The sequence below is a fragment of the Acipenser ruthenus genome, chromosome 9 (genome assembly GCF_902713425.1).
Source record: "Acipenser ruthenus chromosome 9, fAciRut3.2 maternal haplotype, whole genome shotgun sequence".
In the NCBI taxonomy this organism is placed as follows: Eukaryota; Metazoa; Chordata; class Actinopteri; order Acipenseriformes; family Acipenseridae; genus Acipenser; species Acipenser ruthenus.
Genome location: NC_081197.1, coordinates 59423679 through 59441553, shown reverse-complemented (window position 1 = coordinate 59441553; position 17875 = coordinate 59423679). Strand labels below are relative to the sequence as shown.

At 46.7% G+C, this 17875-nt stretch overlaps 2 protein-coding genes across 2 annotated transcripts in view; one reads left to right on the top strand and one right to left on the bottom strand.

The window, feature by feature from the left end:
* LOC131737952 (cytoplasmic FMR1-interacting protein 1 homolog) overlaps positions 1-17875 on the bottom strand; it is a 60018-nt gene that overhangs the window by 6104 nt on the left and 36039 nt on the right. The window contains exons 24-25 of the mRNA XM_059030357.1: positions 1860-2003; positions 543-633 (exon numbers count right to left, since the gene is read on the bottom strand). Of these exons, the coding sequence (XP_058886340.1) occupies positions 543-633; positions 1860-2003 (235 nt within the window). The remainder of the gene's footprint in view (positions 1-542; positions 634-1859; positions 2004-17875) is intronic.
* LOC117406112 (fibronectin type III domain-containing protein 9) lies at positions 4688-17571 on the top strand. The gene is made up of 2 exons (XM_034009932.3): positions 4688-5402; positions 15504-17571. Exon 2 carries the CDS (start codon positions 15623-15625, stop codon positions 16265-16267), a length of 645 nt encoding a protein of 214 aa, XP_033865823.1. The 5' UTR covers positions 4688-5402; positions 15504-15622; the 3' UTR covers positions 16268-17571.

The window sequence follows — 17875 nt, the reverse complement described above, 5'->3', positions numbered from 1 at the left end:
TCTCAATAGGAGCTGCTCATCCACTCCAGATACGTGTTGATGTCATACACTGGCACTTCCACAAGCAGTTGACATGTCCATGAGTGAAAGACACTACACCATTAACACTAAATGACAAAGGCACAATCCACAGTGTTAAAAATGAGGACCAGGACCTGTTCATTGGGTCCCCTTGGGGAACGAGCCACCTGGAACCTGCTTCAGTCAGTTTGCTCTTCAAAGACCGAATGAACTCAATGAAATCTCTCATCTGCTTGCATTGAACTCTGACGGGTTTCATACCCAAAGACAAGTACATTTTATAGGAACATAGAAATAAGACCCGACATAAACTATGAGTGAGGTGGCACGTTTTATTACCTTAAAGTTATAAGCCTTGATTAAGAAAATTATTCTGAAATTCATTCAGACAGAGGAGACACCTCAACACCTTTAACAATAGGATGTGTCAACTCTGGTACGAACTAGCCAACCAGAAACTTCCTCTAGCCTCCTTTGTTCCAAAACCACATAAAACAAGGGCTTTAGCAGCACTCACTCACCTGGAGAGCCGTACTCATGCCTGGGGAGTCTGCAGATTTTGGGCATCACTTCCATTAGAGTCCTCACATACTGGAGAATGGTCCCTTGCAGCTGCAGAGGGAGAGGAGCACAGTACAGTTTAGTGGCACTGATGGATTCAGAACCACAGCTTTCATGGTATCCTTAGTTCAGGAACATACAGCGTCATGCAATTAGCCTGTTGCCCGATTTAAATCAAATCAGACATTTAAATCAGACACATTTGTAAAAGCAGGTGACCATTCAAATATCATGACCACATATGATATAACTTTCTAAAGTCTCCCTTAAAAGGGTACATAAGAACCTTTTTATTTTATTGTTCCCATGTGTTGCTACGACTGTTTACGTAAGGTGTGTGTATTGTTTAAATTGTTTAGAAAAGTGTTCAAAAATGTAAAAAAAATAATAATTAAAACAATACACACACTTTATATAAACAGTTGTAGCAACACATGGGAACGTGTAACACAATAAAATAGAAATGTCCTTATGTACTCTAACTTGGGGAGCACCAAAACATGCTCTTACTACTGTTAGGGTGATCCCGTCCCAGTATACTCAATAATGCCGTTCAACCACAGCAGAGCAGACACGACCTGGCTATGAGGTCTCAGATATGATATCACCTCCAACACTGCAGTGCCAGGGTCCCACAGAGCAGACACGACCTGGCTATGAGGTCTCAGATATGATATCACCTCCAACACTGCAGTGCCAGGGCCCCACAGAGCAGATACGACCTGGCTATGAGGTCTCAGATATGATATCACCTCCAACACTGCAGTGCCAGGGTCCCACAGAGCAGATACGACCTGGCTATGAGGTCTGAGATATGATATCACCTCCAACACTGCAGTGCCAGGGTCCCACAGAGCAGACACGACCTGGCTATGAGGTCTCAGATATGATATCACCTCCAACACTGCAGTGCCAGGGCCCCACAGAGCAGATACGACCTGGCTATGAGGTCTCAGATATGATATCACCTCCAACACTGCAGTGCCAGGGTCCCACAGAGCAGACACGACCTGGCTATGAGGTCTCAGATATGATATCACCTCCAACACTGCAGTGCCAGGGCCCCACAGAGCAGATACGACCTGGCTATGAGGTCTCAGATATGATATCACCTCCAACACTGCAGTGCCAGGGTCCCACAGAGCAGATACGACCTGGCTATGAGGTCTCAGATGGGACAGCACCTGCATCATGCTGGAGCAGAGCCTGCAGCATCATCCCCCCCACGTACTGAGCAGGGCAGGATCAGACAGCAAGGCAGGATGTTCTTCACCTACCAGACTCTTGACAACCTTGAGCAGCTCCTCCATCACCACGGCAATGCCCTGGTACCCCAGGAGTCTGCAGATTGCCTTGAAGTGAGGCGGGCCCACAAAGTTCCTGTAGAAGCTGTAAATGCTGCTGTATGCCAAATTGAGTGTCTGGAAAAAGATAAAAAGGGTCATTAAGAAAGATGCAATTACTAATGGAAATGCATTGCCTCATTGTTTTGAAAAACAGACAAAAATGCAGAGTAGGGCGAGTCAGTACAGGGTTTTGTGGTTCAGGTCCAACATTACTGGATTGACTCTGTTCTGTTATTCTGCACCACAAATATCATCATTACAGCACACAGTGCTTAACACTGTGTGTGTGTTCCTATGAAGCTCACTCACTGTCACTCACCATCATGACAGGCAGTCTGCATTTTCATTTTTCTACAACAAAGACAAAGGAAACTAACAAACAGTTCTGAGCTAGATAGTGACATCATCTTATCTTATTAATTCATCCTATGTTTTTAAATGAAATGAACTGTGCACTGCATGACTAACCCACTCAATATAAACTCCAATTCCTTCCAGATAACTGTACTTCTACACACACAGAGCGAGAGCACAAGGTCATAAAATATTGAAACTGTTGGTATTGCTGCATGATGTTAATAATAAATCATGTATATTTTAGCACCTCTGAAACTTCTAAAACAGACTTCCTACTGATTCCGAGAGACTACCCAGGACCTGATTATCATCTGAATCAACAATGAATATTCAATTGTTTGATTTGTTTTTTGATGCTTTTAAGAATTAAGCTTCAGGTTTAGAACAGTTTTATTTGCAGATATAAAGAAAGCGCTTGTGTTCATGTTTTATTTTTTATGTTTTAATCGTTGAGGATTAGTATACTGAAGAAACAAATGCATATTTTAAAAACGACATTAACAAACACTTGCGAGGTATGATAAGAATACTGCCTGTACAAGCAAATGAAACAGGGCTCCCGTTTCAAGCTCTGCACCTGAAATCTGTTGTTTAAGTGGAAGCCCTAGCTGGAGAGGGATTCAGTACTATCCAGTCCTTGAGAAGGAGCTTTAATCCCACTGGTCATCTTCAGTACAGAGCTTTTCATGAAATATACATTCCTCTTCAGAGAGCTCCAGGTGTTCTGCCTCAAGACATTCATACTTTAGTGAGAGTCAAGGGAATGCAGGACTTGGAACATTCATTTGATAGAATCTATGACGGTTTTTAAAATACTACAAAACAATATCCAAGCCTTTGCATTCCTCTCAAAGACAGAGTACTTTAAAAAGAGATATGCTTTTTGCAGCCATATTACTACTCTCCAGTCTAAATGTCTGTAACCAGAAAACCTGATTGAATCGTGTTTATATACACTGTACAGTGTGGCCCAAAATAACTAACACCGTTGACATCCTTTCAATTTAAAAATCTCCAATTGCCATTAATACTGTTACCACTCAGGAAACGTGGAGACCTACAGTATCTACTATATATGAAGATTCTGCTTCAAACACAGTACATGGTTCCTATATATAGGGACTTTGCCACCTATACTAAACAAACACAAATAAGACACTGTGAAAAGAAGTGTTCAGTGGAATTGATGTCAGTATATGAAATGCAATAACCAATATGTTTTATAAGATTTAATATGGATTTTCACTGGAATAATATCTCAAAGTGGGATAGTGTGCTGCTGAAAATCTATTTAAAAAAAAAAAAAAAAAAAAAAAAAAGCTGCATTGCAACAAACGCACTGGAATATCAAATCAATCCCTCTGTGCTGAACTTCTCTCTCTCGTCCTGTAAATCAATTGGTATATATTGTATTATCCAATTTCTTAATTTAGCTTCTACATTAAAAATGGCCATAATTGGTTCTTTATTGCGTTTAGAAGAGAAGACAATAAATCAGCTCTAATAAATGCTGTTTAATAAATTAGGTGATTCGATATTATTTGACACTTATTGTAGCAGTTGCAAGTAATATCATTTTTGCTTGCACCTAAATGTAATGCACTAATGTAATGAGAAGGGGGTATGTACTTCCTCATGTGAAATGCTCCAATGGATACCCTATCAGTTCAATCCAGAGAAGCTTGAATGGAAGTGTCTGTAACAAGCTGCTTCCGGGGCATTGACACACGTGTTGTGTATTTGCATCCCAGGTCAACCCTGCTTCATCAAAAGCACTGTGAAATCCTGTACCTGACCCATATGACACCGGGTCCTGACCCGGGCAGAGCATGCCAGTGTGAAAGGGGCTTTAGATGTACTGCACCTTACTGTGCTGTTTCCCGTCTCAGTACCTGTGAGATGTGCTGCACCTTGCTGTGCTGTTTCCCGTCTCAGTACCTGTGAGATGTGCTGCACCTTGCTGTGCTGTTTCCCGTCTCAGTACCTGTGAGATGTACTGCACCTTACTGTGCTGTTTCCCGTCTCAGTACCTGTGAGATGTGCTGCACCTTGCTGTGCTGTTTCCTGTCTCACTACCTGTGAGATGTACTGCACCTTGCTGTGCTGTTTCCTGTCTCAGTACCTGTGAGATGTACTGCACCTTACTGTGCTGTTTCCCGTCTCAGTACCTGTGAGATGTGCTGCACCTTGCTGTGCTGTTTCCTGTCTCACTACCTGTGAGATGTACTGCACCTTGCTGTGCTGTTTCCTGTCTCAGTACCTGTGAGATGTACTGCACCTTGCTGTGCTGTTTCCTGTCTCACTACCTGTGAGATGTACTGCACCTTGCTGTGCTGTTTCCTATCTTCCAGGATCACTTGAAATAACTTTCAATATTTTGCTATGAAATGCTTTGGGCAACATTGATCTATCCCCAGTGCTTAGTGGTATATTTCCATTATGGCTTCATTCTTTCCGGTGAGCTAGAAGCAGGTACACCCTGATAAGAGTGGATGCACCTACTTCTTATTCTCACTCGAGAGTTCCCCAGAGCTCTCCTTTATGGAAAGCATAGTCGCAGGTTGCTAGGATACAGGCTGCCTGGCATCACATGCAGCAAAGCATTAATACACAAAGCCTCCTTAACATCCTTGTGTGGGCTTCCTCAGAAAGGAGTGCATTACTATTACAAGCAGCTGGATCACCACGCTGCTGCGGCTCTCCTTGGGGCTGATGTTACTGTAGAATAGAGACACATTTTGAAGGCAGATGGTCTGTTAGCTGAAAGAAAGTCAGTCACTATGTGTGACACCGTCTGCAAATGTAGCGTTCTGTGGACTGGGTTGATGTTTTGTCCTGATTACTCAAGAATGCCTCCTCCCACACACACATAGACTGCTGCTTAAAGAAGGCAACAGCTTCATTTCTAGCCAGCAAGAGAACAAAAGAAATGAACTGGTCATAGTCATCCCTTTAGGGAATAATCAGAAAAAAGATTGAGGAGAGACATGGTCTACACGTTGAAGTACATCAACTAAACAAACACTCAAGCTTTCCAAAGCAGCATCAAAAGCAGCTTAACTTCACAAGATAGAGCTGCAAAGCTGCATATCCTTTTCCCCCCAAACTGAGGATTGGGTAAGTGTGCATCTTTTACATTTAATTTCTGTGCTGCATGCTTTCAACTTTGTTCTGAGAAACTGTGGTTGTTATTGTGGTTTAAGAAAACACTAAAATCAGCAATTCATAGCATTGGAGAATTCAAATGAAGGAATGCAATGATTCTGCTGGGATTTTTACAGACACACAGAATCGCAGATGCAAAAAGCTGCTGCATGATTGAACATTGCTCAAACTACGACTGCTGTTATAAAGTGTCAGACCATTTTAAGACTAATTGACAGTGACACAGTGATTGACAACACTCAGCTCAACTAAAAGCCTGGAGGAGGAACAGCTTGGCAGATCTAACAGCCTGAATGAATGCACTTTTCTGTTTTTTTATACCCATTACTAAAGAACTATTTACAAGAATAATGATTACGTTGTCTACATTCAGAAACACAAAGGATTTACAACAAAGGCTTTGAGATAGATAGAGAGATGGAGATACATAGATACAGGGCTTTTTTGTTTTTGTTTCTTTTCTTTTCCCCACTAGGGAATCCTTGATAAATCGAGATTTTAACCCAAGCAAGATATTGAGTAGTTCTATAACTTCAAAACACCAATAACATCAAAGAATCCAATACGACTGAAGTTGTGCATTTTGTAGTTTTAATAAAACTCATGAAAGTGGCTTGCATTGTTTTAGAATGGCATTCTCTGTACAGCTGGTAAGCTTACAAACACGGCTATAGTGGCTGTTAAGACACTGAAGATGGTGCTGTATCTCTTACACACACAGCTATCGTGGCTGTTAAGACACTGAAGATGGTGCTGTATCTCTTACACACACAGCTATCGTGGCTGTTAAGACACTGAAGATGGTGCTGTATCTCTTACACACACAGCTATCGTAGCTGTTAAGACACTGAAGATGGTGCTGTATCTCTTACACACACAGCTATCGTGGCTGTTAAGACACTGAAGATGGTGCTGTATCTCTTACATACACAGCTATCGTAGCTGTTAAGACACTGAAGATGGTGCTGTATCTCTTACACACACAGCTATCGTGGCTGTTAAGACACTGAAGATGGTGCTGTATCTCTTACACACACAGCTATCGTGGCTGTTAAGACACTGAAGATGGTGCTGTATCTCTTACACACACAGCTATCGTAGCTGTTAAGACACTGAAGACGGTGCTGTATCTCTTACAAACACGGCTATCGTGGCTGTTAAGACACTGAAGATGGTGCTGTATCTCTTACACACACAGCTATCGTAGCTGTTAAGACACTGAAGATGGTGCTGTATCTCTTACAAACACGGCTATCGTGGCTGTTAAGACACTGAAGACGGTGCTGTATCTCTTACAAACACGGCTATCGTGGCTGTTAAGACACTGAAGACGGTGCTGTATCTCTTACAAACACGGCTATCGTGGCTGTTAAGACACTGAAGACGGAGCTGTATCTCTTACATACACAGCTATAGTGGCTGTTAAGACACTGAAGACGGTGCTGTATCTCTTACATACACAGCTATCGTGGCTGTTAAGACACTGAAGACGGTGCTGTATCTCTTACAAACACGGCTATCGTGGCTGTTAAGACACTGAAGACGGAGCTGTATCTCTTACATACACAGCTATAGTGGCTGTTAAGACACTGAAGACGGAGCTGTATCTCTTACATACACAGCTATAGTGGCTGTTAAGACACTGAAGACGGAGCTGTATCTCTTACATACACAGCTATAGTGGCTGTTAAGACACTGAAGACGGTGCTGTATCTCTTACATACACAGCTATAGTGGCTGTTAAGACACTGAAGACGGAGCTGTATCTCGGATCAAGACAGACAGTCTGTTGACGCAATCAGAATGGCAAATGTGCTGGATACAATTCGAACTGCAAGAAAAATCAATCAGAATTCATTTTTATAATCAAACTGCATGCAGGCTGCAGTTGCTGCTTACATGGCTTGGCAAATCAAATGTAGCACATTTTGGCTTTGTAACTGTAGTGACTTCAGCATCCATCCGCTTCATCGGTTCTGCGTGTGTGTGTGTGGAGGACAGCAGCAGTGTCACCAAAGTGAAAGCATGCTGTACAGGACCAAGTAAACAGCTGGCAGACTCTCAAATTAGAGGTCGGCACGGGTAGAAAATCCAGAACCGGGTACCCGCCGTGAAATACACGGATACCCGGGTCTAATCGGGTAATGATTAATAAATAACTAGAGATATTAATGATGTAAGTGCATGATACATATTTAAATACTACATAGCAGTACATTTAGTCTCTTCAGATCTGTAGATTTGTGTAACCTTTTTCAGTACTGGAAAAATACAGTTATTCATGTTAAATGCTCATCATGCTGCGGGATTCTTTGCATCATATATTGGTCATATTCCGTTGTTGTTGTTAACATGGCTGTTGTGTTCAGTTTTAAACTAATGCAGTTGTACAGCACCAAGTCTTAGGAGAAAGTGTACTAAAATGAGCCAAGTCTTAGGAGAAACTATTAAAATGAGCCAAGTCATGGAGACAAGATATAAAAATACATAGTTCAAGTTACCACCTACACACCCACCAAGAAACACCATCTCTTTACAGTTACAGAACAGTACAGCGCTGTCAGAAACAATTTGAAAAGACCACTGCAGTTGCGAGAGTGGGTTGACTTGTAGGAGGTTGAGCTTTTAGACTTCTGTTGTGAAAAACTTTTCACACCTTTTAAAAGGGAGACAGCATTACCTTTCAGAAGTAGAAGTAATTAAATACCGGTAGAGGCAATTACATTTTGTAAAGAAGAAAAATATGACTTGTGCGTTCGTACAGTATTTAAAAGGTTAGGCTTCAAGCCCACAATCCATTATGTTGCAGAGTTCTCCAGTTCACCTGTGTGGTTACAGCTCATTGCTTCAGAAAGATTGGCACGACCACTGGAGTGGGGCGAAATACCCAAAAGAATAAGAATTGACGGGAATGCAGAGGATGACCTTTCTCTCTGCAGACTCATGGCTGGGATTCCTCATCGTGATGCTGGGGTTCAGATTCGCGGCCGGGATTCCTCATCGTGATGCTGGGGTTCAGACTCACGGCTGGGATTCCTCATCGTGATGCTGGGGTTCAGACTCACGGCTGGGATTCCTCATCATGATGCTGGGGTTCAGACTCACGGCTGGGATTCCTCATTGTGATGCTGGGGTTCAGACTTGCGGACGGGATTCCTCATCGTGATGCTGGGATTCCTCATCGTGATGCTGGGGTTCAGACTCACGGCTGGGATTCCTCATCGTGATGCTGGGGTTCAGATTCGCGGCCGGGATTCCTCATGATGCTGGGGTTCAGACTCACGGCTGGGATTCCTCATCGTGATGCTGGGGTTCAGACTTGCGGACGGGATTCCTCATCGTGATGCTGGGATTCCTCATCGTGATGCTGGGGTTCAGACTCACGGCTGGGATTCCTCATCGTGATGCTGGGGTTCAGATTCGCGGCCGGGATTCCTCATCGTGATGCTGGGGTTCAGATTCGCGGCCGGGATTCCTCATTGTGATGCTGGGGTTCAGACTCACGGCTGGGATTCCTCATCGTGATGCTGGGGTTCAGACTCACGGCTGGGATTCCTCATCATGATGCTGGGGTTCAGACTCACGGCTGGGATTCCTCATTGTGATGCTGGGGTTCAGACTTGCGGACGGGATTCCTCATCGTGATGCTGGGATTCCTCATCGTGATGCTGGGGTTCAGACTCACGGCTGGGATTCCTCATCGTGATGCTGGGGTTCAGATTCGCGGCCGGGATTCCTCATGATGCTGGGGTTCAGACTCACGGCTGGGATTCCTCATCATGATGCTGGGATTCAGACTTGCGGACGGGATTCCTCATCGTGATGCTGGGATTCCTCATCGTGATGCTGGGGTTCAGACTCACGGCTGGGATTCCTCATCGTGATGCTGGGGTTCAGATTCGCGGCCGGGATTCCTCATCGTGATGCTGGGGTTCAGACTCACGGCTGGGATTCCTCATTGTGATGCTGGGGTTCAGACTCACGGCTGGGATTCCTCATCGTGATGCTGGGGTTCAGACTCACGGCTGGGATTCCTCATCATGATGCTGGGGTTCAGACTCACGGCTGGGATTCCTCATCGTGATGCTGGGGTTCAGACTTGCGGACGGGATTCCTCATCATGATGCTGGGGTTCCTCACCGTGATGCTGGGGTTCAGACTCACGGCTGGGATTCCTCATCATGATGCTGGGGTTCCTCACCGTGATGCTGGGGTTCAGATTCGCGGCCGGGATTCCTCATCGTGATGCTGGGGTTCAGATTCGCGGCCGGGATTCCTCATCATGATGCTGGGATTCCTCATCGTGATGCTGGGGTTCAGACTCACGGCTGGGATTCCTCATCATGATGCTGGGGTTCCTCACCGTGATGCTGGGGTTCAGACTCACGGCTGGGATTCCTCATCGTGATGCTGGGGTTCAGATTCGCGGCCGGGATTCCTCATCGTGATGCTGGGGTTCAGACTCACGGCTGGGATTCCTCATCATGATGCTGGGGTTCCTCACCGTGATGCTGGGGTTCAGACTCATGGCTGGGATTCCTCATCGTGATGCTGGGGTTCAGACTTGCGGACGGGATTCCTCATCATGATGCTGGGGTTCCTCATCGTGATGCTGGGGTTCAGACTCACGGCTGGGATTCCTCATTGTGATGCTGGGGTTCAGACTCACGGCTGGGATTCCTCATCGTGATGCTGGGGTTCAGACTTGCGGACGGGATTCCTCATCATGATGCTGGGGTTCCTCATTGTGATGCTGGGGTTCAGACTCGCGGCCGGGATTCCTCATCATGATGCTGGGGTTCCTCATTGTGATGCTGGGGTTCAGACTCACGGCTGGGATTCCTCATTGTGATGCTGGGGTTCAGACTTGCGGACGGGATTCCTCATCATGATGCTGGGGTTCCTCATTGTGATGCTGGGGTTCAGACTCACGGCTGGGATTCCTCATCATGATGCTGGGGTTCCTCACCGTGATGCTGGGGTTCAGACTCATGGCTGGGATTCCTCATCGTGATGCTGGGGTTCAGACTTGCGGACGGGATTCCTCATCGTGATGCTGGGGTTCAGACTTGCGGACGGGATTCCTCATCATGATGCTGGGGTTCCTCATCGTGATGCTGGGGTTCAGACTCACGGCTGGGATTCCTCATTGTGATGCTGGGGTTCAGACTCACGGCTGGGATTCCTCATTGTGATGCTGGGGTTCAGACTCACGGCTGGGATTCCTCATCGTGATGCTGGGGTTCAGACTTGCGGACGGGATTCCTCATCATGATGCTGGGGTTCCTGGGTTCAGACTCGCGGCCGGGATTCCTCATCATGATGCTGGGGTTCAGACTCATGGCTGGGATTCCTCATCGTGATGCTGGGGTTCAGACTTGCGGACGGGATTCCTCATCATGATGCTGGGGTTCCTCATTGTGATGCTGGGGTTCAGACTCACGGCTGGGATTCCTCATTGTGATGCTGGGGTTCAGACTTGCGGACGGGATTCCTCATCATGATGCTGGGGTTCCTCATTGTGATGCTGGGGTTCAGACTCACGGCTGGGATTCCTCATCATGATGCTGGGATTCCTCACCGTGATGCTGGGGTTCAGACTCATGGCTGGGGTTCCTCATTGTGATGCTGGGGTTCAGACTTGCGGACGGGATTCCTCATCATGATGCTGGGATTCCTCATTATGATGCTGGGGTTCAGACTCACGGCTGGGATTCCTCATCATGATGCTGGGGTTCAGACTCACGGCTGGGATTCCTCATTGTGATGCTGGGGTTCCTCACCGTGATGCTGGGGTTCAGACTTGCGGACGGGATTCCTCATCATGATGCTGGGATTCCTCATTATGATGCTGGGGTTCAGACTCATGGCTGGGGTTCCTCATTGTGATGCTGGGGTTCAGACTCATGGCTGGGATTCCTCATTGTGATGCTGGGGTTCCTCATCATGATGCTGGGGTTCAGACTCACGGCTGGGATTCCTCATCATGATGCTGGGGTTCAGACTCACGGCTGGGATTCCTCATCATGATGCTGGGGTTCAGACTCACGGCTGGGATTCCTCATCATGATGCTGGGGTTCAGACTCACGGCTGGGATTCCTCATCATGATGCTGGGGTTCAGACTCACGGCTGGGATTCCTCATTGTGATGCTGGGGTTCAGACTCACGGCTGGGATTCCTCATTGTGATGCTGGGGTTCAGACTTGCGGACGGGATTCCTCATCGTGATGCTGGGGTTCCTCATCGTGATGCTGGGGTTCAGACTCACGGCTGGGATTCCTCATCATGATGCTGGGGTTCAGACTCATGGCTGGGATTCCTCATTGTGATGCTGGGGTTCAGACTCACGGCTGGGATTCCTCATTGTGATGCTGGGGTTCAGACTTGCGGACGGGATTCCTCATCGTGATGCTGGGGTTCCTCATCGTGATGCTGGGGTTCAGACTTGCGGACGGGATTCCTCATCGTGATGCTGGGGTTCAGACTCACGGCTGGGATTCCTCATTGTGATGCTGGGGTTCAGACTCACGGCTGGGATTCCTCATTGTGATGCTGGGGTTCAGACTCACTGCTGGGATTCCTTATCGTGATGCTGGGGTTCAGACTCACGGCTGGGATTCCTTATCATGATGCTGGGATTCCTCATCGTGATGCTGGGATTCCTCATCGTGATGCTGGGATTCCTCATTGTGATGCTGGGGTTCAGACTCACGGCTGGGATTCCTCATCGTGATGCTGGGGTTCCTCATTGTGATGCTGGGGTTCAGACTCACGGCTGGGATTCCTCATCATGATGCTGGGGTTCAGACTCACGGCTGGGATTCCTCATCATGATGCTGGGGTTCAGACTCACGGCTGGGATTCCTCATCATGATGCTGGGGTTCAGACTCACGGCTGGGATTCCTCATCATGATGCTGGGGTTCAGACTCACGGCTGGGATTCCTCATCATGATGCTGGGGTTCAGACTCACGGCTGGGATTCCTCATCATGATGCTGGGGTTCAGACTCACGGCTGGGATTCCTCATCATGATGCTGGGGTTCAGACTCACGGCTGGGATTCCTCATCATGATGCTGGGGTTCAGACTCACGGCTGGGATTCCTCATCATGATGCTGGGGTTCAGACTCACGGCTGGGATTCCTCATTGTGATGCTGGGGTTCAGACTCACGGCTGGGATTCCTCATCGTGATGCTGGGGTTCAGACTTGCGGACGGGATTCCTCATCGTGATGCTGGGGTTCAGACTCACGGCTGGGATTCCTCATCGTGATGCTGGGGTTCAGACTCACGGCTGGGATTCCTCATTGTGATGCTGGGGTTCAGACTCACGGCTGGGATTCCTCATTGTGATGCTGGGGTTCAGACTCACGGCTGGGATTCCTCATCGTGATGCTGGGGTTCAGACTCACGGCTGGGATTCCTCATCATGATGCTGGGGTTCAGACTCACGGCTGGGATTCCTCATTGTGATGCTGGGGTTCAGACTTGCGGACGGGATTCCTCATCGTGATGCTGGGGTTCCTCATCGTGATGCTGGGGTTCAGACTCACGGCTGGGATTCCTCATTGTGATGCTGGGGTTCAGACTTGCGGACGGGATTCCTCATCGTGATGCTGGGGTTCCTCATCGTGATGCTGGGGTTCAGACTCACGGCTGGGATTCCTCATTGTGATGCTGGGGTTCAGACTTGCGGACGGGATTCCTCATCATGATGCTGGGATTCCTCATCATGATGCTGGGGTTCAGACTCATGGCTGGGATTCCTCATTGTGATGCTGGGGTTCAGACTCACGGCTGGGATTCCTCATTGTGATGCTGGGGTTCAGACTTGCGGACGGGATTCCTCACCGTGATGCTGGGGTTCAGACTTGCGGACGGGATTCCTCATCATGATGCTGGGATTCCTCATCATGATGCTGGGGTTCAGACTCACGGCTGGGATTCCTCATCATGATGCTGGGGTTCAGACTCACGGCTGGGATTCCTCATTGTGATGCTGGGGTTCAGACTTGCGGACGGGATTCCTCATCGTGATGCTGGGGTTCCTCATCGTGATGCTGGGGTTCAGACTCACGGCTGGGATTCCTCATCATGATGCTGGGGTTCAGACTCATGGCTGGGATTCCTCATTGTGATGCTGGGGTTCAGACTTGCGGACGGGATTCCTCATCATGATGCTGGGGTTCAGACTCACGGCTGGGATTCCTCATTGTGATGCTGGGGTTCAGACTCACGGCTGGGATTCCTCATTGTGATGCTGGGGTTCAGACTCACAGCCGGGACTCCTCATCGTGATGCTGGGGTTCCTCATCGTGATGCTGGGGTTCAGACTCACGGCTGGGATTCCTCATCATGATGCTGGGGTTCAGACTCACGGCTGGGATTCCTCATTGTGATGCTGGGGTTCAGACTCACAGCTGGGATTCCTCATTGTGATGCTGGGGTTCAGACTTGCGGACGGGATTCCTCATCGTGATGCTGGGGTTCCTCATTGTGATGCTGGGGTTCAGACTCACGGCTGGGATTCCTCATCGTGATGCTGGGGTTCAGACTTGCGGACGGGATTCCTCACCGTGATGCTGGGGTTCAGACTCACGGCTGGGATTCCTCATCATGATGCTGGGGTTCAGACTCACGGCTGGGATTCCTCATTGTGATGCTGGGGTTCAGACTCACGGCTGGGATTCCTCATCGTGATGCTGGGGTTCAGACTCACGGCTGGGATTCCTCATCGTGATGCTGGGGTTCCTCATTGTGATGCTGGGGTTCAGACTCACGGCTGGGATTCCTTATCATGATGCTGGGGTTCCTCATCGTGATGCTGGGCTCTCATGTCACACACCAGAAAGCAAAGAGACTCTGAAGATGTTGTGCAGGGTTATTCTAATATTGACAGCGTTCTGATATTAGGAAGGTGTTGTAAGTTGTTTAGGCAGACTTTGCAGTAAAAACCCAACTGTATAAATGGGTAATTGTATGTAAAATAATGTGATATCTGTATAATGTGAAATAATGTATAATGTGATATCTTGTAACAATTGTAAGTCGCCCTGGATAAGGGCGTCTGCTAAGAAATAAATAAATAAAAAAATAAAATAAAAGTGGCAACAAAAAGGTAACAAGGACATAAGAGAACGGGCCCACTGGAACTGGGCAAAAACAAACAAACAAAGAAACAAACAAACAGTACAAGGTACACACACTCAAACATCCAACAAATCACCTGTAGTCACTTATTAACTTAAATGGTAGCCTTATTGTATCCACGCTAGCAAACTGGAAACAACCAAGCTGCCAGGCTTGCCAACAGCGTTCCTTTAAATATGCCGTGTACTGAATAGAATTAATGTGCTGGTGCTAAAAAGTGCCTGCGAGTGTTCAAACAATCCTGTCAAATGATCTCATCACTGAAATAAGCACCACAGCCAATCAATTACAAGCAGATTTACATTTGGCTAATTCATCTCTCACAGTAAGTCCCGTTTACAATAAGATCTTTCAGGTCCTAAACTGCATTCAGAATACAAATGGCACTTTTTTGGTGAATGGGTGCACACTGTGTGGCATTTAACAGAGCAAAGGATTTGTTAGAAGTCACGGTTTAAAGTTCATTGGTATAGTCAATGTGTATACTCTAGATTGACAAAACTGTCCAAATTACAAGGATGTGTGATAGGATGCAGTGCCAGCTCAGCCAGGGCAGCACAGATACAGATTCGATAGAACAAGTCTGCAATAAATGGAATTGTTTTGGAGCTTTACATGACCATTCCTCAGTGACTGTCGCTGCAAATCCCTTCAGGTAAACAGGGGAGGTGGAAATTTGCAGCCAAGTCAGTCTGTTCTCCAGATACAGTCAGAACCATTAGCACTGTTCCTTCTGTGGAGGCCCCAGAACTGCATACTGTTGGCATCAGAAAGCTGGCCCTGCAGCAGATTTCTAACAGTTTTCAATGCACAATAGAAATAGAAAAGAGACACCATGAAATGACAGGGAATAGAGTGACCGTTTGACTAATTTACATACACAATTCTCTCATATTTCAGAATGAAGACCTTCAAAAGCAGACAATGAAAATGCTTGCCGACACACTGTTGCTTTAGAAGACGGAAAAGGGATTTTTCTTAGAATAAAAAACTAAAGATACAGCGATAAAGACAGCAAAATGGGAATCACTGTGCAAAACATCACAGCCACCTCTGCCACAGTCACGTGGCCTGCCTCTCCAAGCTGCGTGGACAGCTTCTACAGCATCATGTACCACCCGAACTGGAACAATCTGCTCACAGGCTACTCCAGGAAGAACTTCCTTAAGGAGGACAAAGTTCCAACCGAACAGACCTCCGCTAACTTGTGGAACCTGAGCCCACAGACCAGCTACATCCTGTGTGTCACGTGCCAGTCGGCCAATCCCTCTGGCGACCAGTGCCGGGTCTTCAACACCCTGGGCCAGGACCCCTCCTCCTCGCTGGGCAGTGGCAGGAAGGAACTGGCCATGGGCATCTGGCTGACCAGCAGCCTCCTTCTGCTCATTATCGCTGGCATCCTCTTGTATGGCTGCCTGCACATCTGGTGCAGCAAACACCAGGATAACCCAGAGGGGACCTTTGCCGACCCAGATGTGCCAGACAAGAGAGAGGCAGCCGCAGACAGTCTCTACTCGCACAACAACACTGGAGAAGACGCCCAGCTGGCTACCATCATAGAGAACCCCTTTACTTCATCAGAGTCGTCTCCCCGCAGCTACAGAAATCGAGAGCTGGTGCCCCTGGCATGCAAAGACATGGACACCCCTTCCCAGAGCCTTTGAGAACAGTATCAATCCAAGGCCTGCAGGGCCACCTACACCCTGCATCCGGTTTAGAAGGTCTCACTGACTTTGTCAGAAATGTGTCTTTTGAAATGCCTGTTGTTTCCTCCCTTGGGTGTGGGAGAACTACCCTCCCTAATGTCATGGAAAATGCCCAGAGTACACACTTTTGAAGCTGGCCATATCCTCCTAAGAAGTATTTCAAAATGTACATGGTCTGCATTTTCAGAGAAGAATAAAATAATTAGTAAAAACCAGCATGAAACTACTGTAGGAGGTATTCTCGGTAAACTGATTCAATATTGGCAACCCGACTAATTAATTAAGTAAGAATAAGAATGGGCAACCTGGCTATAATGAAATAATTGTGCAAGTTTTACACCATTCAGGAGTTTGTTTGCTGCAAGTACAAGAAGCTAAGACAGCAACAGTCAGGAGCCTTCTCAAAGACGTAAAATTATTATAAAGCAGGACTTCTTTCTGAAAATCAGTCAAGGACTTTTACGGAACCAACCCATATATGGAAAAGGCTGTTATACCTACAATGGCTAACACTGTTAGAACTTGAATTATTACCTTATATGGAGAGTGCACCACAGGCCCCTACTCGTAAGAGACTATACAAACCCAGCAACAAAGGAGCACAATGCTCTCAAGCTCCAAGAGCCCAAGGGTGCTGCTCCTTGACTGAAGGAAACCACCAAGCAAACCTCAGCTGCAGCTGCTATACGGGGAGAAGTGGTGACAGCCTGAGAGACCGGGACTGGGGAGAGAACCTTAGCTGCTATAAGGGGAGAAGTGGTGACAGCCTGAGAGACCAGGACCAGGGAGAGAACCTCAGCTGCAACTGCTATACGGGGAGAAGTGGTGACAGCCTGAGAGACCAGGACCAGGGGAGAGAAACACAAAGACTGTGTTGATCCTGTTGGAGATTGAAGAATCATCGCAGAAAGGATTTCACAGAGCAATTCAACAACCCGAGTTCCACAACCAGACAGTGAATGAGTCAGTGCTGCCCGGGCCTGCGGAGTACTCAACTGAGTAATTAACTAGATTTTGTGAAAAGCAACTTTTAATTAACCTTGATAAGCAACTGAAAAGTTAGACTACCTCATGTTATTTACATGAAGAGCTTTTAAGTAAACCTGCTATCTGTAGACAAGTATATTTAGAGAAGTTTGATTGAAGGTTTGATGCTATTGGTTGTCTTTGATGCATGGCACATGCTTAAGAATTATTTCTGATTTCTGAGATTTCTGTTCTTTCATATTTCTGTATTCAATAAACTGCTGCTGTTAGTTGCACTTTCCTTGTGTCTGGTGTGGGTGTTCATAGTATGTCCTCAATCTTATATTTCATATTGAAAACATCTCAATTGTTCCTATACTACTCGCAGCAATACATCAATTTACACACTGCAAGAAAACATTTCATGTATGGGAAAAACTTTCACTTCAAGACTGTTCTTCCAAAACTGTTTGGGCGTAAATAATATTAGAGCGCAAATTTTTAACCTGGCTCCGAGAACGGTCTAGGTCTGGGGTAAGAAAGAAATTAATTCACATTTTAATGTTATTTACAAAAAAATATTCATACTTTTTCTGATTC